The sequence below is a fragment of the Ixodes scapularis genome, unplaced genomic scaffold (assembly GCF_016920785.2).
Source record: "Ixodes scapularis isolate PalLabHiFi unplaced genomic scaffold, ASM1692078v2 PGA_scaffold2__306_contigs__length_199485367, whole genome shotgun sequence".
In the NCBI taxonomy this organism is placed as follows: domain Eukaryota; kingdom Metazoa; phylum Arthropoda; class Arachnida; order Ixodida; family Ixodidae; genus Ixodes; species Ixodes scapularis.
In genome coordinates this window covers 177,655,553-177,682,216 of record NW_024609857.1, presented here as the reverse complement: position 1 = coordinate 177,682,216, position 26,664 = coordinate 177,655,553, and the positions used below count along the sequence as shown (strand labels likewise).

Below are 26,664 nucleotides of genomic sequence, written 5' to 3'. Positions count from 1 at the left end.
GAGTGGAACAAACATAACTTCAAAACAATCGCACAACAAACTGTTCCCGCAATGCATGTCGTCTGCTGTACGCAGTCAAAAAAAAAAAGTGCACGGTCGGGTGTATTTACGTGACTTCCGGAACTCACTCTCTCCTCTATATTTCTCCAACCTCCGTGTGCGGGTCTTGGTTTCGGTTTTGAGCAGTTTCGTTTTTTGGCTTTATTAAAAAATGTATGTGACTCTGGAGCAAACTATTAACTGGGTTGTCTTCTGACACCATATTGAATCGCCTGTCACAAAATGAAAAAAGTTTTTGGGGGTGTCAGTGTTCCTTTAATGCTTTTCAACCAGCACGAGCTGTCGCTGTGTCACCTCAACGCACTGTACGCATAATGAAGTCAGAATTTTTCGTGAAGTCCAGATGTCATAGAATTCCAGACACAGCAAAGATATTTTGGATTTCAGTCAGCTTCGCTAGAACCGCGGGTTTGAGTGTACACTGAGGTGTGCCCTGGGACGTTCCCACAGTCAACTTCGTTTGCTGTACAATTTATGTTCCGCAAGCAGCCAGGGCAAAGGAGCGTTGAGACTAGAACACCGGTGTTTTGCGAAGGTCAACCAACCTGGGTTGTGCACTGGCTCGCAGGTTGCGGAGGCCGGGGAAAGACAGCTGCCCAGGTGGATGCAGTTTGAGTCGCCGACCCTCTCCGGGGTGCCCCTGGTGGCCGATGTCGGCCAACACTACATATCGGTCAAGGCCATCGCTGAGAATCCAGGTGAGAACCACAGACTCGCCTCAACGTCCCGAACGAACGCTTTACGCTCGACGCACGCTGATTCTGCGGCCCCCCGGCGGCATTTGATGCCGCCCTTCATCTCGGGATGTGGCCGACTCGAAGGATTCACAGCATGCTTACCCCAATGTCACGAAACGAAACCTCGAAATTGAATTAATGGTGTGCGTCGAGCATGAAGCGTGGGATTTTGAACTGCCCAGAACTTTCATTTCCTGGCATCACTCTTGCAGCAGTGATGGGAACAAAGATGTGATTGCTGACAATGTCGCGAATGATCGGCGACCGAATGTGTTGATGCACCGCTGCTTGGGGCCTGTGGAGCAAAAGTTTGCATTGCACCTCCGGGGTATACTAAATCCCCCCCCCCGTTTTGATCTTAATGAGCAGCATACTGGCATGCGGTCATGTATCACTGCTGCTGCAGTCATACTGGACGAGTTATTTTTTGTTCTGCGCTGCTAAAGTTCACTACGGTGTAGACCGCATATAACGTATGTCGCGGGAGTCGCGAATATCCACACTATAAGCGGTTCCGCACTATAACCAAAACATCAATTTTTCAGGCCAGAATGCATGCCATCAGACAACTTACCTTTGTAAAAGAAGTTATTTTATGTTAGATGAAAAATAAAGCTTAGTTTGAGGAAAGTCTATTTCACCAGACTAGTACACTTCTCTCTCAAGTATGTCACACATTTTGAAAGAAATGAGCGACTTTTGCCTGGCGCAGCCTTTTAACGGCGTTGCGGGTTGCGGACAAACGTTGCGAGTGTTCAGGATTGCTAACCCTAATCACTTTTCTCCGGCGATGAAAATGCGTGAAAATTCACATCCTTTATACGGTGCGTGCCAGTAATACCTTGAACTTAAGCACAGGCATGAAATGCTCCAAATAAGAAATCCGGGCGATGTTCGAAAACACAAATGCTTAGAAAGCACCACTGTAGTCGAAGTAAACAAACACGACGACACGGGCGTTTCTGCCGTCTTGAGAGTGCCGCCACAACTTTGCCGCACGAGTAGGTGGATATTCCCTTCTAGTACATGCTGGGTTATCATAGCGACACACAACGAAAATTCACAGTCAAGAATAGCGCTTTTACGCGGAACGATGAGCTTCTACCACGCCGTCTACGTCAACGATCAAACCGACGCTATGTTTGCGGATCGAAGCAGCCGGCCGGCCGGCCCGCGACCGGCATGAACGCGCGCGAACACTTCTTCTTGACCTGCGATTGGTCTGTCGTTGCAGTTGTTTCCAACGCAGCAAAGGGACACGCACGCACGTGAACGACATGTGCGTGCGTCCCTCAGTCGCTATGGCAACTGAAGCCTCTCTCTTCGCTTCTCCCCGCTTCTTTGAGCAACCTCCTTGCCCCGCGAGTGCCGCTTGTGGCCAGTGTTATTGCGGCTCACGCCGTTATCTAGTGTCGCACAGGGAAGTGTGCTCTCTGCGTCGGTCAGTCGGCGCGGTCGCCGGGCTGTTCTAAAAACTGCACTATAACCGGTATTTCCCTTCGCGCGCCTGCATTTTAAGCGGTATGTAATTACATGGAGTTCTATGGGAAAGCGAACCGGTGGTTTAAAAAAGCCGCGTTATACCCGGTCCTGCACTATAAGCGGTTACGTTGTAAGTGGTCTATACTGTACCTGGGACGAAGATGGACGACACTCGCACACGAAAGGCGCAACTAACAACTGGTTGGTTTTTCCCTCCAAGTTAAATTTCTCACCTATAGCATCTAACAATGTACTCCAAAGGCAGACTGAACACACGCTGTCTAAGCAGCTAGCGACAAATACGACTTTTGAGATGATGTGTCATGCTTATACGTTTGAACGGGGCAGCGACTTGCACCGCTGCGGACAGTCGTGGACCCTTGCTGGATTATACCGGGACGTCCAATAATTTGATATTGTTGGATGCCTGAACTCAAGCTGAAGCGAATGCAGAGGGAAGAATGTAATTTGATCTGCTATTGAAAATATTAAAGGGTAACTGCAAAGAAAAAAAAGTTTTTTTTTAAACAGCCTAATTGGGACAAGCATGTCACAAAACAAATGTTCCGCAAAAAACATTATTTTTTTTATCAATATTTACGCCACAGGACGTAATTTAGTAGAGTCAGAACCTTTCCACATTTGAAACTCCCGCTCTTTCGACCCCCGCGGAAGAGGAGTACGCCCCGCCCCTCACTCTCCTTGCGTTGCGGAGTTGAACGACGCAGCGTCTCGACTTCCGGCAAGATCTGGCAACTACGCCAGGCCGCCGTATTGTTTTGGTTTGACGCGGTTTGCGAGCACATGTAGCGAAGACGTGACCGGAGAAGTGCCCCTGTGATGTTCCCGGAAGACGGAAAGTATCGTTCGTAATCGTCGTGCGCGCCGAAAGCGAAGGGAGTCACAGAATCCACGAGTGCGCAACCACAAGCCAAGGTTCACGACAGCGCTGCGTTGGTTTCGGCGATCTCGTTCTGTTTAGTGCAACACGGCGATGCGACAAAGAGCTGAAACGTTCGTGGTGTGTGTAATGCGGTGCTAAAACGGAGCGCAAATTGGTTGTGGGGTTGACGTTCAACCAGTTCACTCCCGTCGTCGTCAGCTGATCCAGTCAAACTGGTCCGGGAGGACGCAACGAGCGTTTTTAAAAGTAAATCTGCCTCGTTATGTTTCAAAATGTGGAACATTCCCGACGCATACCGTGAGTAAAAAGCTGCGGGCGTTTTCAACAAAATTACGTTGTTTTATTTGAACAATGGACTCCGAATTGTTGTCCTAAATGTGCCGTTTTTATGCTTCGTGTTGGACTGCGTTTGCACAGCGACGTGTTGCATCGTGCGGTGTGAATAAATTTGGACTCAATTTCGTACCTGCCTACAGATGCATGAATGGAGACCATTTTTACGTAGTGGACATAGTGCTTTTTTATTTTCTGTCTAGTCGCGGACGTTAGGTGCACACGGAGCGAATCTCGACGGCCTCCAGAGCGATATGACGAGAACGTAACTAGACACGTTGGTCGCTACGCGAACGCCCGATTGCCTCCAGCCAAATAGCATTCCTTTCGGGGCGACATGGCTGCTGGAAGGCTCACTGTCGGGATCACGCATCTGACATCTCCGAAAAGTCAGCGTTTGCACGCGCAAACAAGCAAAACAAACGAAAAAAACAAAACAAAACACTCTAAGCAAGCAAAGAGGAAAACTAAAGAACCGCGCTATGAAAGCCAAAACCCCGCGTCGCTTCCTATCACTAACACCTGCGACAGCTGCTAAACACACACTACTTCACTTGAAGAAGTCTCACTCAAGCACCTGGGTCAGCACGAAACGACGAAACACTGATCACTTCGGCGAAACGATTAGTCGAGGTAGGCGAGACAGGCGGGAGCAGAGACTTCGGCGGCCATGAAAGAATGGCGAAGCTTTTGTTTGTATGAATCCAAACGGAAGTGCCGGTCTTGAAAACCTTTTGTAAAGAATAATAACTCTCATCACATGGATTATTCTTTAAACGTAAAAATATGCCGCTCAAAAGGAAATTGCAACATATAACAAAGGTTTAACAACCAAGATCTCAGCTGTCAATCAAACTCTTAGCCAATGAGAACCTTTTGGGATTGACGTCACATAATCACAACTTCGTGGCGCGCGATTTAAAACGGACGAAATAGCCGCAAACTAAAATGAGTCTCACGCAATGAATATTGCTGTAAAAAATGTTTTTTCTCGCGGAAAAATTGTTTTTTGACATGCTTGTCCCAATTAGGCTATTTAAAAAAAAACTTTTTTTTTCTTTGCAGTTACCCTTTAAGTTAATAATTGCCCAGCCCTATGAGGAATACTTTATCGTCTGCATTGATTACTCCGCCAGAACAACAAAACATAGTTTACCTTTTTTGTCAGAAACAATAATTTTTTATTTTTTTAGACACGGTTTTTTACTTTTTCTTTTTGAAATATTTTTTAAAGGGCAACTTCGCTTCATTTTTGGTTTTGAAAAAACAATGCAGTCCCCTTCAGTATCACCTAGGAAGACCACACGTCAAATATTACAGCGCAGTTCTGTCTAAATGTTTCTTGAACGGTCCGGCAAACGGTTGCCGAAATCCGCTGACTCGAGCGGGCGTATTCAGGCGTAGCCAACAGTGCAGCCAAGGCTATGGCATGGGCGTAGCCAACATTGAGTTAAACGTCATCACCATTGCCCCCTTTTGCTTGTTTTTACTTCTCCGATCGAGCGTAGCGCATGGCGTCAGCAACTTTACCTCTCGGCGCTCAGCGGTGTCCATGTGGTTGGCGTAATGCGCCTGCACAGCGCGCTTCTTGGAAGCCGTCCGGCTGCCCGTCGTGGTCCCACCATTACCGCCGTTTCTCCAGTGCCACAACCGCCATCGTCGTCTCATCGTTTGTGATTATTGCATCGCGGAGTTTCATCGACACTACGGACATCACAAGCGCAGACTTATGCCGCAGTTCTGCAGACGTCGTTGAATGTCGTAGACACCAAAACGTGGCAAAGAGTGGGGTGCAGACGACACTTGCGCCAGACGACAATCCCGCCCGTCATTGGGCCGAGGATCACGGGACATCTCGTACCATGTGATGGCCATGTTCTTGGCAACCCGAGGCCAATGTTGCCGGACGGAGTCAAAGTTTCACCTTCCGATTTCCGCTCGTGTTTAAAATTACATTTAAAAATATATATCCCAATTTTCGCGAAGCAAACGACGTAGTGTCTTTTACTAGGACTTTTAGGGGCGAAGCTCCTTAGAGTCTAGCCTTGTCCGTCCGTCCGTCCGTCCGGCGTCTCTGCTCACATAAAAAGAAAAAATGTTTGCGCAGTCGACAGGATTCAAATCTGTGTGGATAGACCCCAATAGATTTCTAGTCCATCGCCTTAACCACTCGGCCGCGACTGCAGGACGAGTAGGGGGCTCTGAGATGTGGTAGTAACCAGACTTGTACGTAATCCGTTACAAGTAACGAAATTACTTGTAATCCCTTACATTTATCAGTAATTTAGTGACGGAATGATTACATATTTTCTAGAGTAATTTTAAAGTAATTCCCTTACATTTTTTACGTAACGGATTCCTTGTAATCCGTTACTTTTTTTTAAGACCAACCCCCCCCCACCTTCTAAAGGAAGGGTTGTTTTTATTTTGGTAAAGGCGAGCGCAGTGACACTGTCACGCGCAAAGGGAAGCTTGGCACCCTTCAGTTCCGCAAAGCCTTTTTTGTTTGCAACACCAAGCCCCTAAATCTATTTTTTTTAGAGCCTAACAACCATGTAAAAAAACCGAAACAAACATTTCTACAAAAAAAGAAAAAGAGGGGGGGCGGCAGGTTATATCCGGTTTTTTTAGTCCTTTTTTTTTTTTTTATTGAAAACGGGGGAGAAGAGGACGCGAAGTGATTGTGTACCTCTTCGAGAAGCTCCAGACGGTAAGTGCACAGGCAAGAATTAACAATGTCCTTCTCGTTTATAATGACTACGACCATTATCATTGTGTCACAACACCAGACAACGTCTGGTGTTGTGTCCACTAAAAGAGATGTGATAGTATGTGAAGGTGCTATTGCTACAAGCATCCTCGTTTGTTGCTGCACACTTATCATCTTCTCGAAAGCAGGATGCATTTTTTTTCTGTTTCTTTCACCTTATTTTACCCTGTTTTAAAAGCGACTTACTTTTTTGTAGTCCAGCCTCTAGAGTTGGCCCACTTGATTTGTGAATTCCAGCCAGTTTATCTGCGACTCAGTCAAGTCAGCTTTTTGCGAGCACTTTGAAAATGTAATAGTCTTCCTTTCTTCTTCTTCCTGCTTTTCCCCCAGCAGGACGCATCTTATCTGAAGCAGATATTTTTACAAATAAGCATAATAGTGACAGACATAGACTTGATATTCTGGGCTTGAGGAGAGAGTGAAACTCGAGAGTGGGGCCATAGCGCGGCTTACTTAGTACACTGCCCTTCGCTGCCCGTGGCATCAGCGGACTTCTATCTGGAGAACACCGGAGTAAACTGCAGTCAATTCGTGCTCCGTGCGTTTTTGAACGGCACCAAGAAAAGTACACACTGCAAACATGCGTTTACATTTCCTTGTTTTAACCGACGTTCTAATTAATTGTTGTTATGAGTGTCCTTTTTTTTCGAGTACTTATATTTATTTACTGGAAACTTTTTTTTATTCACCAACGTCTCAACTGAGCCTCGACCTGTTCAGGACTAAAGGAAGAAGAATATCGAGCCAAACCTTATTTACAATTTAATTATCAACTCACTGTTACAACTATGTTTTGCTATTGTCTGACAATATATGCCGGTATAGTAAGATAGACATAAATCAATTCTTATTCTAGTTTTGGCTAGATGTATGATGACTTGTACAGCTTTGAGATTTCGAGAATGGAGAATTTTAGTCGATCGGTCCGATGACTTCGTTAACGATACCCGGTACTCCGCCGCCGCCTGTGCTCAAATGGAACAGGTTGCAACAATAAGAACTTGAATAACCCTCTTCCCTTTGTTTCTTAATTGAAGACACTATTGTTGAAAGTAACGCCACGAAAGTAACGGATTACTTTTGGGGTAACGGTCACTTACTTTCATGGAAGGGTAATTATAATTGTAATAAATTACAATTTAGCCTTGAGTAATTGTAAATGTAATTCCTTACTATTTTTCAGTAATGTGTACAAGTCTGGTAGTAACTCAAGAGCTGGGGTTTCTGTCATGGATGAAACATTGCATGTAGCCGCTCAACGTCTATACAGGAGAGGGCGCTGCGGTCAAATGCGTATATAATCGCATTCGACTTTGCATGCATTGGCTCAACGTTTATAGATGAGAGGGCGCTGCGGTCAAATGCTCAAATGCGTATATAACCACGTTCCATACCACATATTCTCTTTCTGACATGGACCGTTGACTTAAACGGTGGAGATGCGTTCCCACGGCTTCTAGCGGATCCAAGCTGATCCGCTAGAAGAACCACTGGCTCTGCATTTCACCGACCATAAAGCAGTAATAATGAAGTCGAAACGCAACCCGGAGCTCAGCACTACCTATATGAGCAATAAAAAAAAATCGGCATCATCAGCACTACCTATGAACAATAAAATCAGTATCATCAGCACCACCAGAGCTTTGCCCCAATCAACATCATTCACCACGTGGAGATGCGGTCATTTTTTTTATTCGAAATCACTCATTATCCCAAAATCTTCGGAATTGAGCGGAGTTGCCCTTTAATTTTCATGTAATTAGCAACATGTGATAACAATTTTTAATAAATAATTAGTAACATGAGTGTGAGACAACCTGTCAGTTTGCTGATGATGTTCACAATGATAGTGGTATTTATTTTAACTCGGGAGAGCTAAAATATATATCATTAGCTGCGGCGCCACAGAAAGGCAAGTCACATGTGTCACAGAGGCTTGTGGTGCTGTGTTAAACGATAATGCAAGGACATTGCACAGGTAAGAAAACTAATCATGACTGATGCTTGGAGCGCAGCTTCCGGCCGGTTGTCGTTACACGTGGCGACGTCATCTTTCTTTGTCTTTGGTCCTTGGTGGTCACGATTGTGGGGTGGTCTTGAGTGTCAACAAGGTGGTTCGGAGCATTGGTGGCCATCATGTTCGCTCGCTTCATCCCCAGTACGGTGGCAGGATGTTCCGTAGGTGTTAAGGCTGGGCTCGTCATGGCATTTGCTTCCGTGCTCGTGGCAATTAAAATAACAGTGGAATTAAAAAAATAAGTTTCTGTTTTAAATGGTTTAGATGGGACAAGTAATATTTTTGTACTTTTTTCACTAAAGCTTTCTTTTTTTTTCCCGCAATAATTATGTTGTTAGACGCAATTTAGGTGGGGAGTTCACGGCCTGCATTAAACCCTGCCCACAGATCAGTGGCCCTGTCGGATACTACAGGATTGGCTTGGCTGCTCGGCCGAGCACGCTCACAAACCTGGCGTCTCCCTGTCGCAACATTCAGTGAGCCTAGTCTGGCGTGTGACACTGCCTGCTAGTCGTGCGAGCAGACGCATGGCAGCCTCTGGCATCATCTGCTATTCCACTACCGTCTAACGTCGTTTGCAATGCCCGTAAGACACAGCCATGAAAACAGCGCATCGGCATTTGTGTTTGCTTGCGTTCGTCTGCTATCCTCCCCCCCTCTAAAAACATCCGCAGCATTTGCAAGATGCAACCATAAACGCGGCGTTCTAGCGTTCCAATGTGCATGAGGCACGGTTCAATGCAAGAGTCTGTCAGTGTCTGTCGATGCGCGGTAAAAAGCGACTGAGAGATCTAAAAGGAATAAACAAAATAAGTCGGCAACTCTTTTAACTTTTCTATTCTTGCTTTCTTTTTTCTTTTGCATGGCATCTGGGTGCAAGGTGGGCAAGCATTGCAATGCACGATTATAATGCTAAAGCTAATATAAACCCCTGTTTGTTCTCAAGCCGTGCAAGCATGTCTGCGTGGCCTAGTCGGTAGCGTGTCTGGCTCACAGCCAAAGGGTCATGGGTTCGAATCCTGCCTCTGCCTAAAATTCTTCAAATTTTTTCTTTGAGGCCGATGAAATACTTTATAAAGTGTAGTCATTTGAGACATGCGGCAAGCTTTAATTCGCATTACATGTCACGTTGTAATCGCTTCCATTCCAAGCGTGACGTCACGTTTCACACGAGTGTTGCGGGTTGTTTGAAGTCTCCACGCGAGGTCATGCGGCTGTGACGTCGTGCCCTATCAAGCAATCAGGATTTTCTCGTTCTATGCCACCGATGCCGACTTTCCTGTGACACAAGCTAAGTTCTTTTTAGACAGTCTAGTTGGGACACGTGTGTCAAATTAATTTTACGGAAAAAAACCAACAACTTTGAGAACAATATTGATGGTGCAAGACACAATTTAGTTGTTAGCCACCTCCTTTCCACTTGTTTTCTCTCTCAGCATTTCGGGCGCGTGGAGGAGAGGTGGGTCGGCTTCGACTTCACGTTAAGGCGGAAAGAGCGAACGACCATATTGTTGAGGACGAGAGAGCGAATGACCATTTCGTGACATCATGGACTTTGCACGGAGCATTTAAAATAAATCTCGCGTCGTCAATATCGCTCTAATTTTTTTTTTTTTTTTTTTTTTCGCGGGAAATTAGTTTTTTTGTTGTGCTTGTTTCAACTAGGCTGTTTACAAAAGCATTCTTTTTTCTTTTCAGAGGCCCTTTAAAGCTATCGCTTCAAAATATTCACTTTGTGAGGCTAGGTGCGCTGCGAAACTTGAGAGCTGCTTGCCTTTTGAAGCAAACTGATGGGAACATTCGAGAAACTTGATATAAGGCAAACACCCGATTACCTCCAGCCAAATCGCTTGCAAATTATTGCCTGTGTGGGTGCTTGTTCGCAATCACGACAGCTGCATAATTCACAGAGCAGTGGGGCTGCTTTTACTGGAACCAACAACTTTATTCAACATCAACACGTGCAAACAAACAAACCAAGCCAGATCGAGCAAAATAGTTGACGTAGGACGCTACTTAGTCCAGTCCTGCTACAAAAACAAACACCCACACAGAGCTTTCAAAACTGCATACTTGAGACATTTGTTTGCTGCAAACTAGTTTGGTTGAGGAGATCTTCCTCTAAACACCTTAGTGAACGCAATAAACAACTCACACTCATGAAACATAAAAAGAATGTGGTGGCTTAGCTCGGCTATGCCAGGATATACATAGCGTGAGCTTATGCGCACAAAACGAGAGGTGCTATCAAGCGGCTCCCTCCGGTGCAGCGCCAAACTTGGCTACTGCACAATGGAGGTGGACAGCTGGCCACGCGGCGGCGCCAGTGCGTCTGCCGCGGCTATGACGTCACTCCTCTGGAATGTGCAGACCGGCGAGGCGTGCGCAGCAGATCGCGCGGCGCCGGCGTCTCCGGCACGCCAGCTGTGCGCTGTGTGACGTCCCTGCTCCTCGCGCTTGCGCAGCACGGCGCACGGCTCAGTATGCGAGCCACGCGGAACTGCTCGACCTCGGCCAGTGTAGCTCACGCTACAATAAACGAGCTTAACGAGTTACGCTTGTATAGACCGACACGCGGAGCGGCTCTGTTTACCAACACGGCCGGAAGGCTGTGCATGCGCGGTAGCTATGTGGGCAAAAGCAGCCCAGGTCTCCGTGTTTTCGCCATTGCGTTCTATGGCGTGCGCTCGTTGTTGACGTTGTAGGGACGCTTGCATCTTTATTTGTGCGTCGTATTTCCTCACAACGTATGTCGTATGCTATGCCCGACTATTTCAGCTCGTTGCCCGAGCATGAACGGCAGCGGTATCGAAACAAACTGTGCGTGGACGGCGTTGCCTACGAGGATGCGTACGCCGTAAACAAGGCCTGCTGGATTCCCGACGTAAAGTTGCTGCCACGGAAGTCGACGGCTCACTTCGTCGTTTATTTAGTGTTTTCGCCAAGCCAGTTCACGGCCGACACGGTACAGGCGTACAAGTCTCTCGAGGTCTACGATTACTTGGAGTCGGTTTCCGCACTGCCGGCGGGATCAGCAGACTGTGGGTCTGCGGAAGTGTGTGTATTCATTAATTGATTAAATACACACAGCGTCTTCAAGTCGAGGTATGATATTTTTCCTACCCTCATGACCACAAGGCATGACTGGCAGTAACGCTTTGTCCGTCCTACAATCTTGGCAGTAACAGGTTACAAGTAACGGCGTTGTTGGTAACGCGTTACTTTTTTCAGTAACGTAGTAACCTACTCGTTACGCTTTCGACACAGTAACGGGTAACGTACTTATGTTACTATTTCAAGAAACGTAGTTACCTTACTCTTTACTACTTCCCAAGTCTTAAAGAAATTACACTTCAATCTTTTCCGTGTTTTAGGCATCAAGCCATGTTTTTGTTTGCGTTTTTTCTCGTAAGTATTTAGGTGAAACCATAAAAAGAAATAAAGTAATTCTGTTCAGTTTCTGCATGAACATAATGTTTCTTGTTAGACAACGTAGCTCAGTGATGCGCACCTTTTATTTGCAAGTAACGAGTAACGTATTTTGTCACTTTTTTTCGGTAACGCCTACAACAATTCCGTTCTGTCGCCGATCCTCTTCTGCTTGGTAGCACGGGCGTAGCGAGCCTCCGACGAGCGCTTGGCCGGTGCTTTGTGCACGAACACCATGGGAGCAAAATCCGGGTGGTCTCGATCAGACAACGGTTTTCCTGTACAAAAGAAAGCCTCGGGACGGAGATTGAAATGGGAGCCTCACTTGCCTCCAAGAAAGTGTTTGCCACACCAACAGTCGTTCGCGTGAGGCGACCATTCCTTTCGACCCACGGATATTATCCACCTTCTATGCCTTTCAGAGTCTGCAGGGAACTTGCGGAAACTCACTCCGCTGCTTTTCTTATACATTTCGGTGCAATTAACGGCAACACAGCTTCGCGGCATGCTGAAATGCTATGACGCGCATGCCAAACATGCGCGCTTTTGCCCACATCCCCCGGCTCCGGCACGATCACAGCGCCGCCGCAGCTCCGCCGCAGCGAAGATAAAAATATTTCCAATAAAAATATGATTACGGCACGGAGAAACAATTTTACAATGAATGTTCTACACGTGAATCATCTCTCAAAGCAATGAAAACCGAGAAACAATGCTTAGCTGGCACTTTTCGTTATAGGCGGGGCCTAGAGAAGGGCTGCCCCCCCCCAAATTGTGTTTAACTGTGCAGATATTGCAATTTTTATGCAAAAATTTACATTAAAAATGATTGTCCCATACTTTATTTTTTAATTTTTTTTTTACAAAAAATTTATAAAAAAAATTTTCAGAAAAGGTTTTTTTTTTTCTGCATTTTTTTAAGGGGGGCCACTACCTAAAAAGGTCAACTTTTGCTTAATATGAATGATACTTACAGTATATACTGCCAGCTACGAGGCAGAATGCAGTGCAAAGTTTCATCTGCATAAATGAATTGTAAAAGAAATCATAGTTGTTTTTATCAGGAACCCACTGACTTTGTGTAGGAAAATTATTGTTACAAAACTAGTGTAATACCAACGTTTTCCTTCACTAGATACGCAGCCGAATGCCTGGAGAGTGCAACTGGAAAAACAAAATTTCCAGAAAGTAACTTATTTTATGTTAATGTTGCTGTGACATCAGCATAATTTATTTTACTTTTATGCTGACGACAAAATCTTGACATTTTTTATAAAAGACATTCAAAGAGTAAAAACGACAATGCCACAGTTGCATTGCCCATGAAATTTCAGTTAGGAAAAACGAGCGAGTCTTTCCTTTTGTCCCGTTACCGCACTCAGTGTCCATGGCTCGAGAGGGCGCCACTAAAGCATCTGCTTGATGAAGCAGGCGACCAGGGCGGCTTACATTGCATTTGCTGCGCGATTGAACACTAATTCGGCATGACACTTCATTGGCCACAAACGACAGCAAACACGGGGTGAAGATCAGTTTAGAACGGGAGCCACTGTGCGGTGCCTTACAGCCAAACGGCCAAACCGCAAGCCAAATCTGCTCGCCGAAGGCCTTCAAAATGCTCGAAAGTGGTCAGATCCTCAAGCCCATACGACCACAGAGCTGCCGCGTACATCCGGGACCTTTCTACGCTCGCCGCTCGTCAATGCCTGATCCCACTACGCCTTTCTAGCATGCGCCGCCTTTTCCATCGCTTGGTGCCGGGTATGTCAACGGATCATTTCTTGTTTCCGTACTTTATAAACTACATTTGTTTCTTCTCTGACCTAAATATACAGAACAAAAACTACTTTCATAAATAATTGAAACGGTTTGCGCCACTTATATTTTGTATTTCAACTAAAAAAAAGCAGCTCTGACCAGTCGTAAGGCAGGAGCTGGCCGGATTGACAACGTCACTATTGTCGTCTCGTGCTGCGCGTGTTCGGTACCACGGGGCGTTCCCGTAGGTGGAGGAGGCTTCCGCGTCATCCGGTTAAAATATGACGCACTGATATTTAATCACTCTCTCCGTGCCCGCTGGACTGCCTGAACCACAAGAGATGTGGAAACCGCAATAAAAGTAGATTCTTGAATAAGATTGCAGGGCCCCTTTAAGTTGAGCGCTGAGTATTAGGCCTTGCTTCAAAGCGTGAAATTTCAGTAGTACATGGTAGCCCTTAGACTTGGCTGTAAATGTAACGAAACGATTGCCGAGGGCTAGGGTAAGGCTGGGGTGGTGGTGAGCCCCTTGGAGAGGGCCGAGATTTCCACTGCAGAGCCCAAGATTCCTGCCCTCTGTGTATTCCAGGCAGATTTGAGGCACAGATCATGTCAAAATGGTCACTCAGGTGCCATATTGTAAGATATCATAAAATACACGAAATGGCAGTTGAACTGCTTTGTCATGATCAGAGGCCTGGGCCGGTTTGCTCATCTTGCGGCTGCGGCCAAGAGGGATTTTTACGTCACGTGACCAGCTCCATGGAGACAAGAAAGTACCTAACGTCCCTCCCTAATGGCGGAAAAATCGGTATCGCTTCAAGCACAAGAGACTAATTTGCTGGCAGAAACTGACTGCAGGGACTTTCAACTGGAATCCAATTGACCGCCCTTTTATACTGTAGGAGCGGCAGGTAAAGTTACGGCCAGGGAGGGTAGATAGAAGCCAAAATAAAGAAAAAACCACTCGAGATAAAAGCGGTGGCAGTATATTTATATACCTCCGCCAGGGCCGGCGTCTCGCGCCTTCTACTGTGGTCAAGAGGTTAGAGTGCCGGTACTTGTCGTCGCGGCGTGAAAGTCCCGGGTTCGAATCGCGCTAAGAACTTGTTTTTTTTCTCTGTATTTTACGCATGTCTTACTTTTTAACTGTGATCCCTTCTGTGAATCATTCACTTGTAATACGGCACCTTACTCGGTTTTCACTGTTAGTCCCACCTGTTTAATCGAAACACCGGAAAAAAAAAAAAAAAAAAAGATTGAGGCAAGTTAACGCTCTAATACAATCATTTCATATTGTTCATTAAAAGGAAACCAAAGTAACAGCATCGGTATGGCTTTCACACAAACGAAGCCGAAACAAGCATCCTTTCCCCAGCAACTACAATTTTATGTGTTTCTAAATATACAACGCTCTTGCTACGACTCCTTTCAATAACAGGAGACGCCGTTTAGTACTAATAAAAACTGCAGTTGTGACAATTAAAAAAAAAAGACTCGCAAAACAAGCAAAAAGAAAAAAAAAAGACTAGCAGCTGTGGATGCATTGATTGAGTGAGATCCTACAGGCAAGGCAGCAAGTCAAACGTGTGAGAAAGTAGTAGAACCGAAATAAGAGATCATACTTTTACTTGCATGGAATGTGATAAAAGGGATATTTTTACTCTTTACATTTTGTTTGTGGCAATCGTTTTGTAATATTAACACATTACTTGTTGAATTTTAGTTAGAATAGCAGACGATCGCAACCGAATGCAAAAATGAATCGGGCGTCGACATCGCAAACCCTCTCTCTGACGCAAACACCTAAAATGGCTTTGGATCAACAAATGTATTTAATTAGAGCAGTTGGAAAACGGAAACAACAAATTCTAGAGAAATTCAGCAGCACAGTTACCTGGTGAACGAAGAGACGGGCAAGGGAAGATATTGTCAACTCTCTGCGGAGTGCACGGCAGATGCAGGAGGCGTGGCGGAAGTTGGTAAAGAAAGCCAGAGACATGTATGCGCTCTTCCGAGGTCATGAACAATGAACTGGTGAGTCAAAACTACCCGCCCAATGATTTTATAGAGCTCGTATGGCCTTGTCTACATTCTTAGTGGGAGTCCAACCAAATAGGAAAAAAAAAAAAGAGAGTTTCTGGCGCAATTTGAACCCGGGACTTTCACGCCGCGACGGCAAGTACCGGCGCTCTAACCTCCCGACCACAGTAGAAGGCCCGAGACGCCGGCGCTGGCAGAGGTATATAAATATTCTGCCACCGCTTTCATCTTGAGTGGTTTTTCTTTATTTTGGCTCATTTTTACCCTTTCTGGCCATAACTTTACTTGCCGCTCCTGCAATATAAAGGGGCGGTCAGTTGGACTCGAGTTGAAAGTCCCTGCAGTTAGTTTCTGAGAGTGAAATTATTCTTTTGTGCTTGAAGCGATACGGATTACTTCGTCATTAGGCAGGGATGTTAGGTACTTCCTTGTCCCCATGGAGCTGGTCACGTGACAGAAAAATCCCTCTTGGCCGCGGCCGCAAGATGAGCAAACCGGCCCTGGTGTCTAGACACTAAAAACTTCACAGCTTTAGTTCCTTAGGAAACATGCAAAAAAGTGTAATAGGCATAGATAGGAACAGTCAGTTGTGTGGTAATGGAAGAGCTAAATTAGAGCTCTGTTATTCTAAGCAGTATTTTTGTTGTTAGTCAGTACCATATTTACTTGCATAATGAATGTACTCGCATAATAAACACGCCCCCCCAGAGCAGGTACCCCAGAACGGGTACCCATATTGGCTAGCCACCAAGCCAATTTTCTTTTTCCCGCCAAGCGGTCAGGCCAAGCCAAGCCGCTCTTGTAATGGCTGCAAGCGGCCGCAATAAGGTCACTCAATACTGAGAATGTAATGGCATTCATTGTTCAAAAATTCCTTTGCTGAAACCTCGCCCTCTACAAAATCCGTTACCCCCTCGATAAAATCCTCCTCTCCACTCTTCCCCATTGGCCGGGCGGCGCAGGGTTCCGGGTTGCAACTCCTGTCCCACATTCGTGCCCTTTGTCTCGCAGACTTTGAGGCTGGCTCTACCATCGGCGCTTGCGATGCAGCAAGTTCTCTACATAGTTTACGTTTGCGCGTTAAGAAGGTTTCTTTGTTTTTTTGGTGCTTAGCGATATGCGACAGCCAACATAACGTGTTGTTTCGCTGTGGGCTGCTCGAACAATCAAGGAACGGGGAGAAAGCTGTTTGGAGTTCCACGTGGCAAGCGAAACAAGAAGAGAAGAAATATTTGGTTCTCGCGAATCCAAAGGAAGGGTTTTGTAGGTAGTCGAGACAGCACAGGCAGATTTTCGAAAGAAACAGGGTAGCTTCCTCATAAACACGATTTCTTTGCCAGCGCTTAAGCAGAAAGTGTTGGATTCTGTGTTTTCGTGAACTGCTTCCCCAAGTGCCATTTTGTCCTGGAAAAAATTGTGAACATTTTTTTAAGGACAAGAGTGCGTATATATTCTTGTAAAAAAGAAAAACGAGGACCTCGCCAAAAAGCTCTAAATGTCGAAGAAATGTGGGAAGAGAAGTGTCGGTATGCGAGCGGCGGTGAGCCAAATTAGGTGATGGAACATTGTGTGTTAGATGTCTTCCTCGTTCTGTATTCTTTCGAAATGCTAATAAATGACTGGTGGTTTGCATTGAATTTTCCGATGGACTGCTTCAACGTATGCCCTATAACATGGGCACTGTATCGTTTACATGTATAGCTTATCTAAAGCTATGTCAATTTTCCAATTGAGACTAGTTCCATCACTAACAAGTGAATGATCAAATTTTGTCCCTAAGGTTTGCACTCGCATCATTCCCCAGTATGCTGAAGAATCCATTTATGAAAATACTAATGCTTAAAAATCGTTAAAACCCCTTTAGTATGTATAATTACGCAATTAATAGCAAGCTGAAGTCATCAAGGACAAATTTCTTCCATACAATCCTCCCCTTCAGTAACCTACTCGCACATGGTTACAAAAAAAAAAAAATTCCGTTGTTTGCATTTTGTCACGGTGTACAATGGTGGTTGCTGCAGACGTTTCAGCGCTCTGATAACTGCTGAAGGCTATTTCTGGACAACTATACTTCATTTCGTTGTACCTTTGCACGAGGCAAAAGCTACGAACGCGAGCACGCAGCCTGAAAAAACGGTGCCCGCACTGCACCAGCTCGCATGCGAGCCAGGGAGGCACAGAGCATGGCAAGCTTTCACTTCGCTGGTCCCTAACATGAAACGTATAAACAATCAGCAACAAGGCCATTCCCTGTCCACAGCTCGAGAAAGCGGCTTTGATCGAAACCTCGCGCTAGTTGGAATGTGCCTGGCATTCCAACTCGCGGAGCCTGCACTGGTTGCCTCTTATCACCTTCACCCTATCGCTAAAATGTCAGACTATGGAGGAATGATGTTATGGGTATCTGTTAAGGAGTTCAAATTTTTTTTAATAAATATTCATACAGCAAAACATAGCATATGATCTTGAACGACTAATCGATCCGAGCATACGCAAAACTAGCAGCGTATCCTGACGTGCACCCGAAGCTCAACAAAACCGACGTGCACGCGCTAAACGTGACAATAAAAAGACATACCCAGAGGTAAATATAGCGTCGAGATCGCAAACTCATATCTTGGAGAAAACAAAACCGTGCCAGCTAAAACAATCGAGAAACACGCATTCTCGCGGCATTTTCAGTGGCGACCAGCCGAGCCGTCCCACAGCGAGGGTGTCCTAGGCAGTGCTAGCGTCGAAACGAAAGAGTGGGAGAGTCATGGAGAGGAAAGGGTCGGGAATTTGCGAGGGAAAAGAGGCTTGGCGGTACCTTCCCAGTAGAGAGTGACCTTGGGCCGCAAGTGCGCAGTTGCAAAAGTGATCAACCTTGAAACCGAGCGGCGCGCACACATGACGAAGCTTGGTCGAGGAATCGCCCAGCCCCGGACATTCTTCGCCTATCGGATGCAATTGATGTCAACAAACACGCCATCATCTGTGGTCCGCTTTCAGACAGTGAGTGAAAGTGGTTAGGCCTAAGAACGGTCACATTGCTCTCCATGCTGAGTGACCTTCGTAGGGCGCTTTTCCTTTGGCAAGTGACACGCCGAAAGCGCCCTGAAAAGTTTACGATTTGTAAAGCACGGTTACTGGGCGCGCCCCTGACCAGCCGTTGGTGCGCCTCCATCGGTGGAGATGTGGCACAGTACTTTGCCATGTCATATTGGCACCTAATACAACATTGGCACAAACTCTGTAAATGCAAAAATTTACCCTGAGTAATTAATGCTCCCCCCTCTCCTCCTCCTCCTCCCCACCCCCAAATATGTGTCAATTTTTTGGGGAAAAAAGTGTGTTCATTATGCAAGTAAATACGGTATATTGGAAATGATAGCTCTCCCACACTTTTTATCTTCTAATTAAAAACGGAGGAAAAAAATCATAAAAACAAATATGCTAGCACCATCTTAAATTTATGTGTTTGAAGTTCTGCTTTTCGTTTCCATGCCAGCTGATACACGAGAAGAAATATTCAGTGTCAACAGACATATTAATCAAGAATACTCATGCTTTGGAATGTTCTGTTCTTTTTAATTCATAATCCTAGAATGTTTACGGGTCTGAACCTTAGTGACTTCCTTGATTACGGAAAGCCCATTGCTTTTGTGCGAACAAAATTGAAGTTTTAAATTTATGTTTTTACTGCAGTAGAACCTCATTCATATGTTCCCAGTTTGTACAATTTTCTGGTTCATACATCAGTGATTAGGGACACGGGAATCGTCTCCATGGCGGGAGGTAATAAGAAGCTGACTTTTGGTATGTCTATTCAACTTTGAAACTATGCCAGAAACGTACCAATGGAACGACACATTGGCTAGCAACAGTGACTTCAACTGTGCGTGCACCCCGACATGCTATTGAGAGAGCCATTTCACATTGTACCTATGCGCAAGAGGGCAGCAAATGGGCATGTTTCAAATGAGTGAGGCGTTGAGTCAAGGACAGTAGCTGCGTAACGACGCGAGAACAAGTACTTTCTGGTTTACAATCGCACAGCAGTAGGCTGTTATAATGACGCCTTTTTTGTTGCACAATATTTGTGCAACAAATATTGTGCACCCCATCAACTGAGACTTTGTCATGTTGAAAAAATGCAAATGTCCTTTCAAGATAAAAAAAACAAAAAAAACATTTAGAGTAAGCCGAATTTATAAGAAAAATAAAACTGAAAATGACAAACCCCAGTCACATAATTGAAATAGATTCTAGACAAACAAATCTTTGAATAGTTTTTGGGCTATAGTCAGGAGATAATGGCACTGTTCTCTTGGGTCTAATCATGATTTTGAAGCGTAATTGGTCGCCCTCTCTAACCTCCGAATATGTTCATGAACAACTGTCCCCCGATAGTCTCAAGCCCCAGCTGGTCCAAGTGACTAAACGAAAGAAATGTGCGCAGGTGTTCAGCATGCATCCATGCCATCATGTTGCACCGCTTCCCGACACAAGTGGAGCTCACGATGAACTAGCACGGAAACTTAGCTCGAATAGTTCCATCACACCATGCTGTCTTTAGGTACCGTCAACGCTAAAAGAGATGAGCACAAATGAGCGAGGTCGACGAAAGGACATCTATTGCTGCAGTTGTACCATTGCAGCGGGAATGTGAGCTCTTCATTTCCAAAGCATAACTTTAAGAGGCCGCAGCTCTTCCTTAGGCTTTCGCATGTCGCGCGTTTTAGCAATGCTCCCTAATCCCGAATTTCTTTCTGTCCATCTGTCCACACATTTCCCCCACTAAATTCAGTGGGGATATCAATGTCATGTGAACTATACACCAATCTATAGTCGGTGACAGGTTAGGAGTGAAGTGGAAGCTCCTCCCACCTCTTTCCACTTCAGCAGAGTGAACTCTGGGGAAGAAGTCGCCTCCTCTCCAGCATTGGCTCTGCCAAAGTAGAAAGAGGTGGGAGGAGCTTCCACTTTACTCCTAACCTGTCACCGTCTGTAGTTAGTGGGGAAATTTATAATTATGTAAGGTCTTCACTCCCGAAATGACTGTTTAATCTGAAAACAAATTGGAACGACCATGCTTTAAATAGTGCGCCCATTTTAGGATTTTGGAGATAAAGGTCACTGCCAGGTGTTGTTTTCTTTCACTGTCTTACCATCATTGGTGGACTTCAGGGCACCAAGTTTAATGATCATGGATGACAGTATCTATGGAGTAGAAATTAATCTTCGGAACTGATAGCTGTCTGCTGAGCACCCCCGAGATAGGAAGTTTGGAGCGGTTCAACCACTCCCGCTCTCGGAGGATTCCCGGCGATGCAGTGCCTCATGTGGCAATTTCCCCGCTACTACTGACGATCACTCGTAGAGCCCTGCACGGGCCGGATTTTCTAGGTCCGGCCCGACCCGGCCCGGCAGTGGCACGGCCCGGGCCTGGCCCGAGCCCGACAGAATATTTAATTTCTAGGCCCGGCCCGACCCGGCCCGGAAGAGACATAGCCCGGGCCCGGCCCGGGCCCGGCAGAATACTTAGAAGTTCGAGCCCGGCCCGAGCCCGACAAAAATGTTTTAAATATAAGCCTGAATCCGGCCCGAGCCCGACAGTTTATATTCATGAGCCCAAAAAAGTTTGCAGGCTTTAACCTAAAAACTGTCTAAGCATAAAGCGAGCATATTTGATTTAAATTTCTTTTGGACTTGGATCGAGATTTTTTGACACAATAAATATCCCGACTTGGTGCATTTTCGAGAATATTGGCGAAATATGCAGTGTATAAGTGATTTAAAGAAAAAAAGTGCCGTATTCTTGATTTATGCATTTCTTGAAGAGATATCGGGCTTTTCGTTGTTCGATTCGTTTCAGAGAACTTTCCTCTCTACATGTTTTTGTGAATAAATAATCAGAATCACGCTAGTGCATATTCAGAAAGCTGTATAAGCATAAAAATATCTAGTTAGCTTATCTTTGGCGGCATGGCAAGGCTCCCTGCACAAAAACAAAATCAAGCTCACGTTGTTTTTCTTGTGTTCTGTTTGAAACGCAGACGAAAAATACACTCATGTTGTACCCTGCGACTGGGGTGCCCTCGGTTTCTTGACCGTACTTTCCCACTATGGTGGAGGAATCTATACGTTTCCTTTTATCCACGTGAAAGCTTTCCAAATGCAAGACGTCTTTTTTTTTTTTTTTTTTTTGAACAGCAGTTTAGTAATTTTGCATTTCGCTTGTTTGTTTTCATTGAACCGAGAAGATAAATGAGCACCTTTTTTGTTATCAAGAATTTAAAATTTGTGGCACACGACTGCTCAGCCACGGCCCGGAAAATATATTGTTCAAGCCCGAGCCCGGCCCGGGCCCGAGAAAATCCGTGCTACCCGGCCCGAGCCCGGCCCGCGGGCCGGGCCGGGCTCGGGTTTTCGGGCTGGCCCGGGGCCGTGCAGTGCTCTAATCACTCGTGCTCAATTCTTTTGGCACAGCTGCAAAATTAAACCTCAAAGCTGTAAACTTCATGCTTGATCGAAATATTTCAATTTGCCTAAGAAAGGGCTCTCGTATGCTTTCGGAAATGTTTTCCCGTCTTTAAACTTCAGTTTGTGCCTCCAGAGAACATTCGCTCGGCCTCCAAACCACTGTCCGTTTCCCCGCAGACGACGAGGTGGCTGAAGCTAGGGACGTCTTTTCGGTGGACGTGGTGGAGCACCAGTCCTCCAGGAGCAACCCTGAACTTCCCGCCGCCAGTTGCCCTGCCGGCAACCCCGTGGCGATGGCCACAGTCACCGTCGATGCCGATGCCAACGACCTGCGGCCCCACGAACGGGCCCGGCTCCTGACCGGCCTCGCCCGTTTCCTAGAGGTTGCCGTGGCGGAGGCGAGCATGGCGCCCATGGCGCCGGACGAGCCAGCATACGACAACTCAGCCCTGATGGCCGGCGCGGGGGACAGCCCGTCGCGGCTGACGGCCGGGCTCCGCCTGCGCTGGCGCGTGGGCTGCAGCAGTGATGTGGAGCCCCACCACGCCGCCGCCCTAAAGCGCCTCGAAGCATCCGCTGAGGACGGAAGCCTGGCGCGCCTGCTGGGGCACCCGGTCGTCGGCTGGCACGTCAGCAGCGTGCAGCCCGCCGTGCGCCGAGCCCGCGCACACTCCCACTACGTTGGCGGCACACCATTGGTTCCCGCGCCACTCCCCACCGTCGTCGCAACGGAGACGGGCAACGTCATCGGCGAGCGGCCAATGGCGACCCCCGAGACGAGGATTGTTCCCACGATGGCGTCGCCCATCTTCGACGGACCCTCCGTGCACCACCCGCACAGGCACCACCACGGAGAAGACCACCACGCCCGCCACATCGCAGCGTCGCCCACCCTGTCGTCCGTGGTGCTGCCAACGGCCGCGCTTGGGATGACACCGGTTCTGCCACCGCTACGGCCAACGCAGACCTCGTTTGTGGACAGCGCATTTGGAGAGGTTACTCCGACGTTCGGCCCCGAACTGGTGCAGCCAACGAGCGTCGGGCCGGAGGTTTCGGCCACCCCCGTGCTGCCCACACCAGAGACCCCCAGGAAGCCTGCGGGTGGCAACACCAAGCCCACGCTGAACAAGCGGCTCCCGAAGCTCAAGGCGACGGCCGGCAACGTCTGGACCTTCCAGATTCCCGCCGATGCCTTCCATGATCGGGAGCAAGGGGACACGCGCGAGCTTAAGCTGATGTTCCTGACGTCGGCCGGCACGGCCATCGAGCCCCGCTCGTGGATCCAGTTTGATGCGGAGAAGCAGACGCTGTCGGCGCTACCCCTGGACGAACACATCGGCAAGTACCAGTTCCGCCTGGAGGCGATGGACAACGAGGGCGAGACGGTGCACGACCTCATGGACATCAACGTCTGGCAGCACTCGAGCGCTCGTGCCGTCCACCACAAGTTCCGAGTGACGCTCAAGCCTAAAAACTGGGAGTATGCAAACAGCATTGACTGGCAGATCAAGACCGTGCAGCGCCTGGCCCGGTTTTTCGGGGACCCCGACACCTCCCAGGTGACGGTGCAGAATGTGTCGTCCGAACCGGTCGGCCTGACATGGACCAACGACTCGCTGCCCAAGCACCCGTGCCCCCGGGAGCAGCTGATGGCGCTGTACAACCAAATGGCGGACGCCTCTGGGTCACCCCTGGCGGGCTTCAAGAAAGCACTCGGCAACCTGAAGGTACAGAAGGTGTCCGTCGAATTTCTGGGTGTCTGCCCACCAGTGTCTTCGGCGCCGCCGCCACTGCACAACAAGGCACCCACAAAGCGGAACTCCATTGGGCAGATCAATGCGACCGTAGGCGAGATCCTCCGCTACATCATCCCCGACGACACCTTCTACGACTTCGAGGACGGCACCACGCGGTACCTAACCCTGTCCTTCCTGTCCATGGACGGCCTGCGGCTGCCAGAGTCCTCGTGGGTGCAGTTCAATCCACGAACGCAAGAACTGTACGGGCTTCCCTTCGACGGGGACGTGCGTCGGCATGAGTTCCAGCTCGTTGCCCAGGACAGTTTCGGCATGTCCGTGGAAGACGTGTTCGTCGTCCTCGTTCAGCCTCGTGCCCAGAAGAAGTGGGCGGTGGAATTCAGTCTCCACCTGGACGAAGACTTCGAGGCCTTCAGCCGCAACATCAGCCGCAAGGTGTTAGTGGCCTGGAAGCTGGCAAGACTCTATGGCGACCCGGACCCGCGCTACGTGACGGTCAACACGATCAGCGCGGGCTCCGTGGTGTACGCCTGGACAAACAACACCCTGCCCTACGAGCCCTGCCCGACAGAGACCATCCGGCAGCTCATGAGCCGCCTGGTGCACGACAACCGCACCCTGACGCAGCGGCTGGTGGACGAGATGAAGCCGGAGTTCCGTATCCTGAAGGCGGATACAATGCCGCTAGGACTCTGCATGGACAAGGGGCTGCCGTCGACCTCGGTCTTGCACACGGTGGCACCCCCGCCCGCCGCTGCACCTCCGGAAGTTGGGGACGCATCGGACGTTCCGCCGGCAGACGACGACATCTACATCACCACCATCATCCCCGCAGTGGTGATTGCAGTGATGCTGCTGCTGGCGGCCCTTGTGGCCTGCATGCTGTACCGCAAGAAGCGCAAGGGCAAGCTGAGCATGCAGGACAGCAGCACCTTCATCAACAAGGGCATCCCCATCATCTTTGCGGACGAGCTGGAGGACAAGCCGGACCCGGCCAAGCCGCCGGTCATCATGAAGGAGGAGCGGCCGCCGCTGCCTCCCCCCGAGTACCCCCGCGGGGGCAGCAGCAGCCGGGGATCCACCCCACAGACCGGGCGGCGCCTGCCCAGAGACGACGCAGCCCCCTACCAGCACCCGACGCCGCCCTTCGTCTCGGGACGCCCCGACCGCCAGACGAGGCCCAAGGCGGCCCCTACCTACCGGCAGCCGCCCCCCTACGTGCCTCCCTAGCCTCCGAGCCCCCAGACATTATTCCCCCCCAACAACCCTTCTCCTATTCTCCACTCCCAGACAACGAAGTGCCGGGTGCAACTTCTGCTGGAACTGACTTTCTGGCACACCTTGCCACGGAGGGTGCTTCTCCCACCATCCTTCATCTCCTCGAATGCCTGGTGCAGCTTTGTTAGTGGAGGACTTCTTGGTTACTGCCAGAGTGTTGGGTGCCTTTGGTTTTTCCGCTGTATGTGCCTCGAATGGCTTTGCTAGTTCTTGGCTGTGGCAGCTGCAGGCGCTTCCTTTCCTTTCTCTTCTAACCTTTCCTGGAGCGTGTCTTGTGTAAGACTTTGGCCACTCAAGTTTGTAGTGGGGTGATAACTTAAACTTACGGTGTGTGGCTCTGGCAGCTTGCTTTTCTATCTGGTTGGCATTCTCTGTTTCTATATCCCGGAGCACGTGGAACAAGTGTCGTGTTTGCTCGGTTTACCTCATTATGTCGCGCGGGGCTCGTGATTGCATACTGCCTGAAAGCATGGATCACATTTTAGTTACAACACTAGTTCATTTTTTTATGTCTGTACATGCTGGTTCTTGCATATTGCTGGAGCCTTTGCCCACTGGAAGAGGAGTCTTTGTTGAGGGCAAGGAACTTTGACTTGGGAGAAGGTTGCCTCCTGCCTCTTTAGGGTCCCCCTTCTGCCGTTACTCCCGTTCTGTCAGACAGACGAATGGCAGAGGGAGCCATGGCAGGAATCATTTGTGTTCCGATCATCATATCCTCCTTGGCGTGTCACGATTATGATGCTCTGTGCGCTCGTTTTATATTTTATCAGTTTATCTTCTTTCTAAGGAGGGTTGTGTGGCACTCTCAGGAGCTGAACTTTTCCCTGTGCGTTTTGCTGCTCAACCACGGGTTTCGTGGCAGCAGGGCTTCGGAACTCCTTGGAGCATTTGGTCCGTGCAGCTTCTGTCTTTGGCATTGCCAGGGACTCAGAACCGCAGTAAGGTTGGCATTGAGTAATTATTCGTCTGGAAAGAAAGCCTAGCAGTGTATTGCCAAAGAATGATGTTTGCCTTCTGGCTTCCAGCAGGCTCTCTAACAACTGCCCACAAACTGAGCGAGGTCCCCCTGGTGGCAGCTCTCTCCCGCAGCCACTGTTGGAGGAGACAGTTGTCGCCGAAGAAGGGATTGCCCCAGTCCTCCTGATCAACCTAAGTCACTATGTAACTAATATAGTTGGACAACCATGTCAATAAAGGTGTTGACTTTTCTCAGTCGGCCCTTTGTCTCTTCCTAAGGTGGACTGTGTCGTGTGCTAAACAGCTTCGCCGGTTGTTCACCTTCAAATAGTAAAATGGATCATTTGTTTTTTAACTTTTTTCTTTAGAATTTATGAGGTCGAACACTGCGCTAAATTAGCCCAATACGTATGTGTCGTACGTGTTTGACGTTGCAGACTGATAATATAGGGCACGTATTTACGCACATGGTCAATGCTATGAAGCACACAGAGTGAATCAGCTTGACAAAACATCAAAAGGATGCTAATATATGGCAAATCAAACCAGATGACAAGAACGAAACAGAGTTGTTTATTTAAAACTTGTTGTTGGCCTAGTTGGTTCATGATGCAGTCTAGAGGTTTTTACGCGACACAAGGGACAATCACAAGCGAGTAGACACGGACAAGCGC

At 47.9% G+C, this 26,664-nt stretch overlaps 1 protein-coding gene across 1 annotated transcript in view; it reads left to right on the top strand.

Moving 5' to 3' along the window:
• Positions 1–26,245, top strand: part of LOC8042268 (dystroglycan) — a 72,469-nt gene extending 46,224 nt beyond the window's left edge. Inside the window, exons 3-4 of the mRNA XM_029987922.3 lie at positions 629–758; positions 22,176–26,245. Of these exons, the coding sequence (XP_029843782.1) occupies positions 629–758; positions 22,176–24,985 (2,940 nt within the window). The 3' untranslated portion in view covers positions 24,986–26,245. The remainder of the gene's footprint in view (positions 1–628; positions 759–22,175) is intronic.
• The last annotated feature ends 419 nt before the right edge of the window (positions 26,246–26,664 follow it).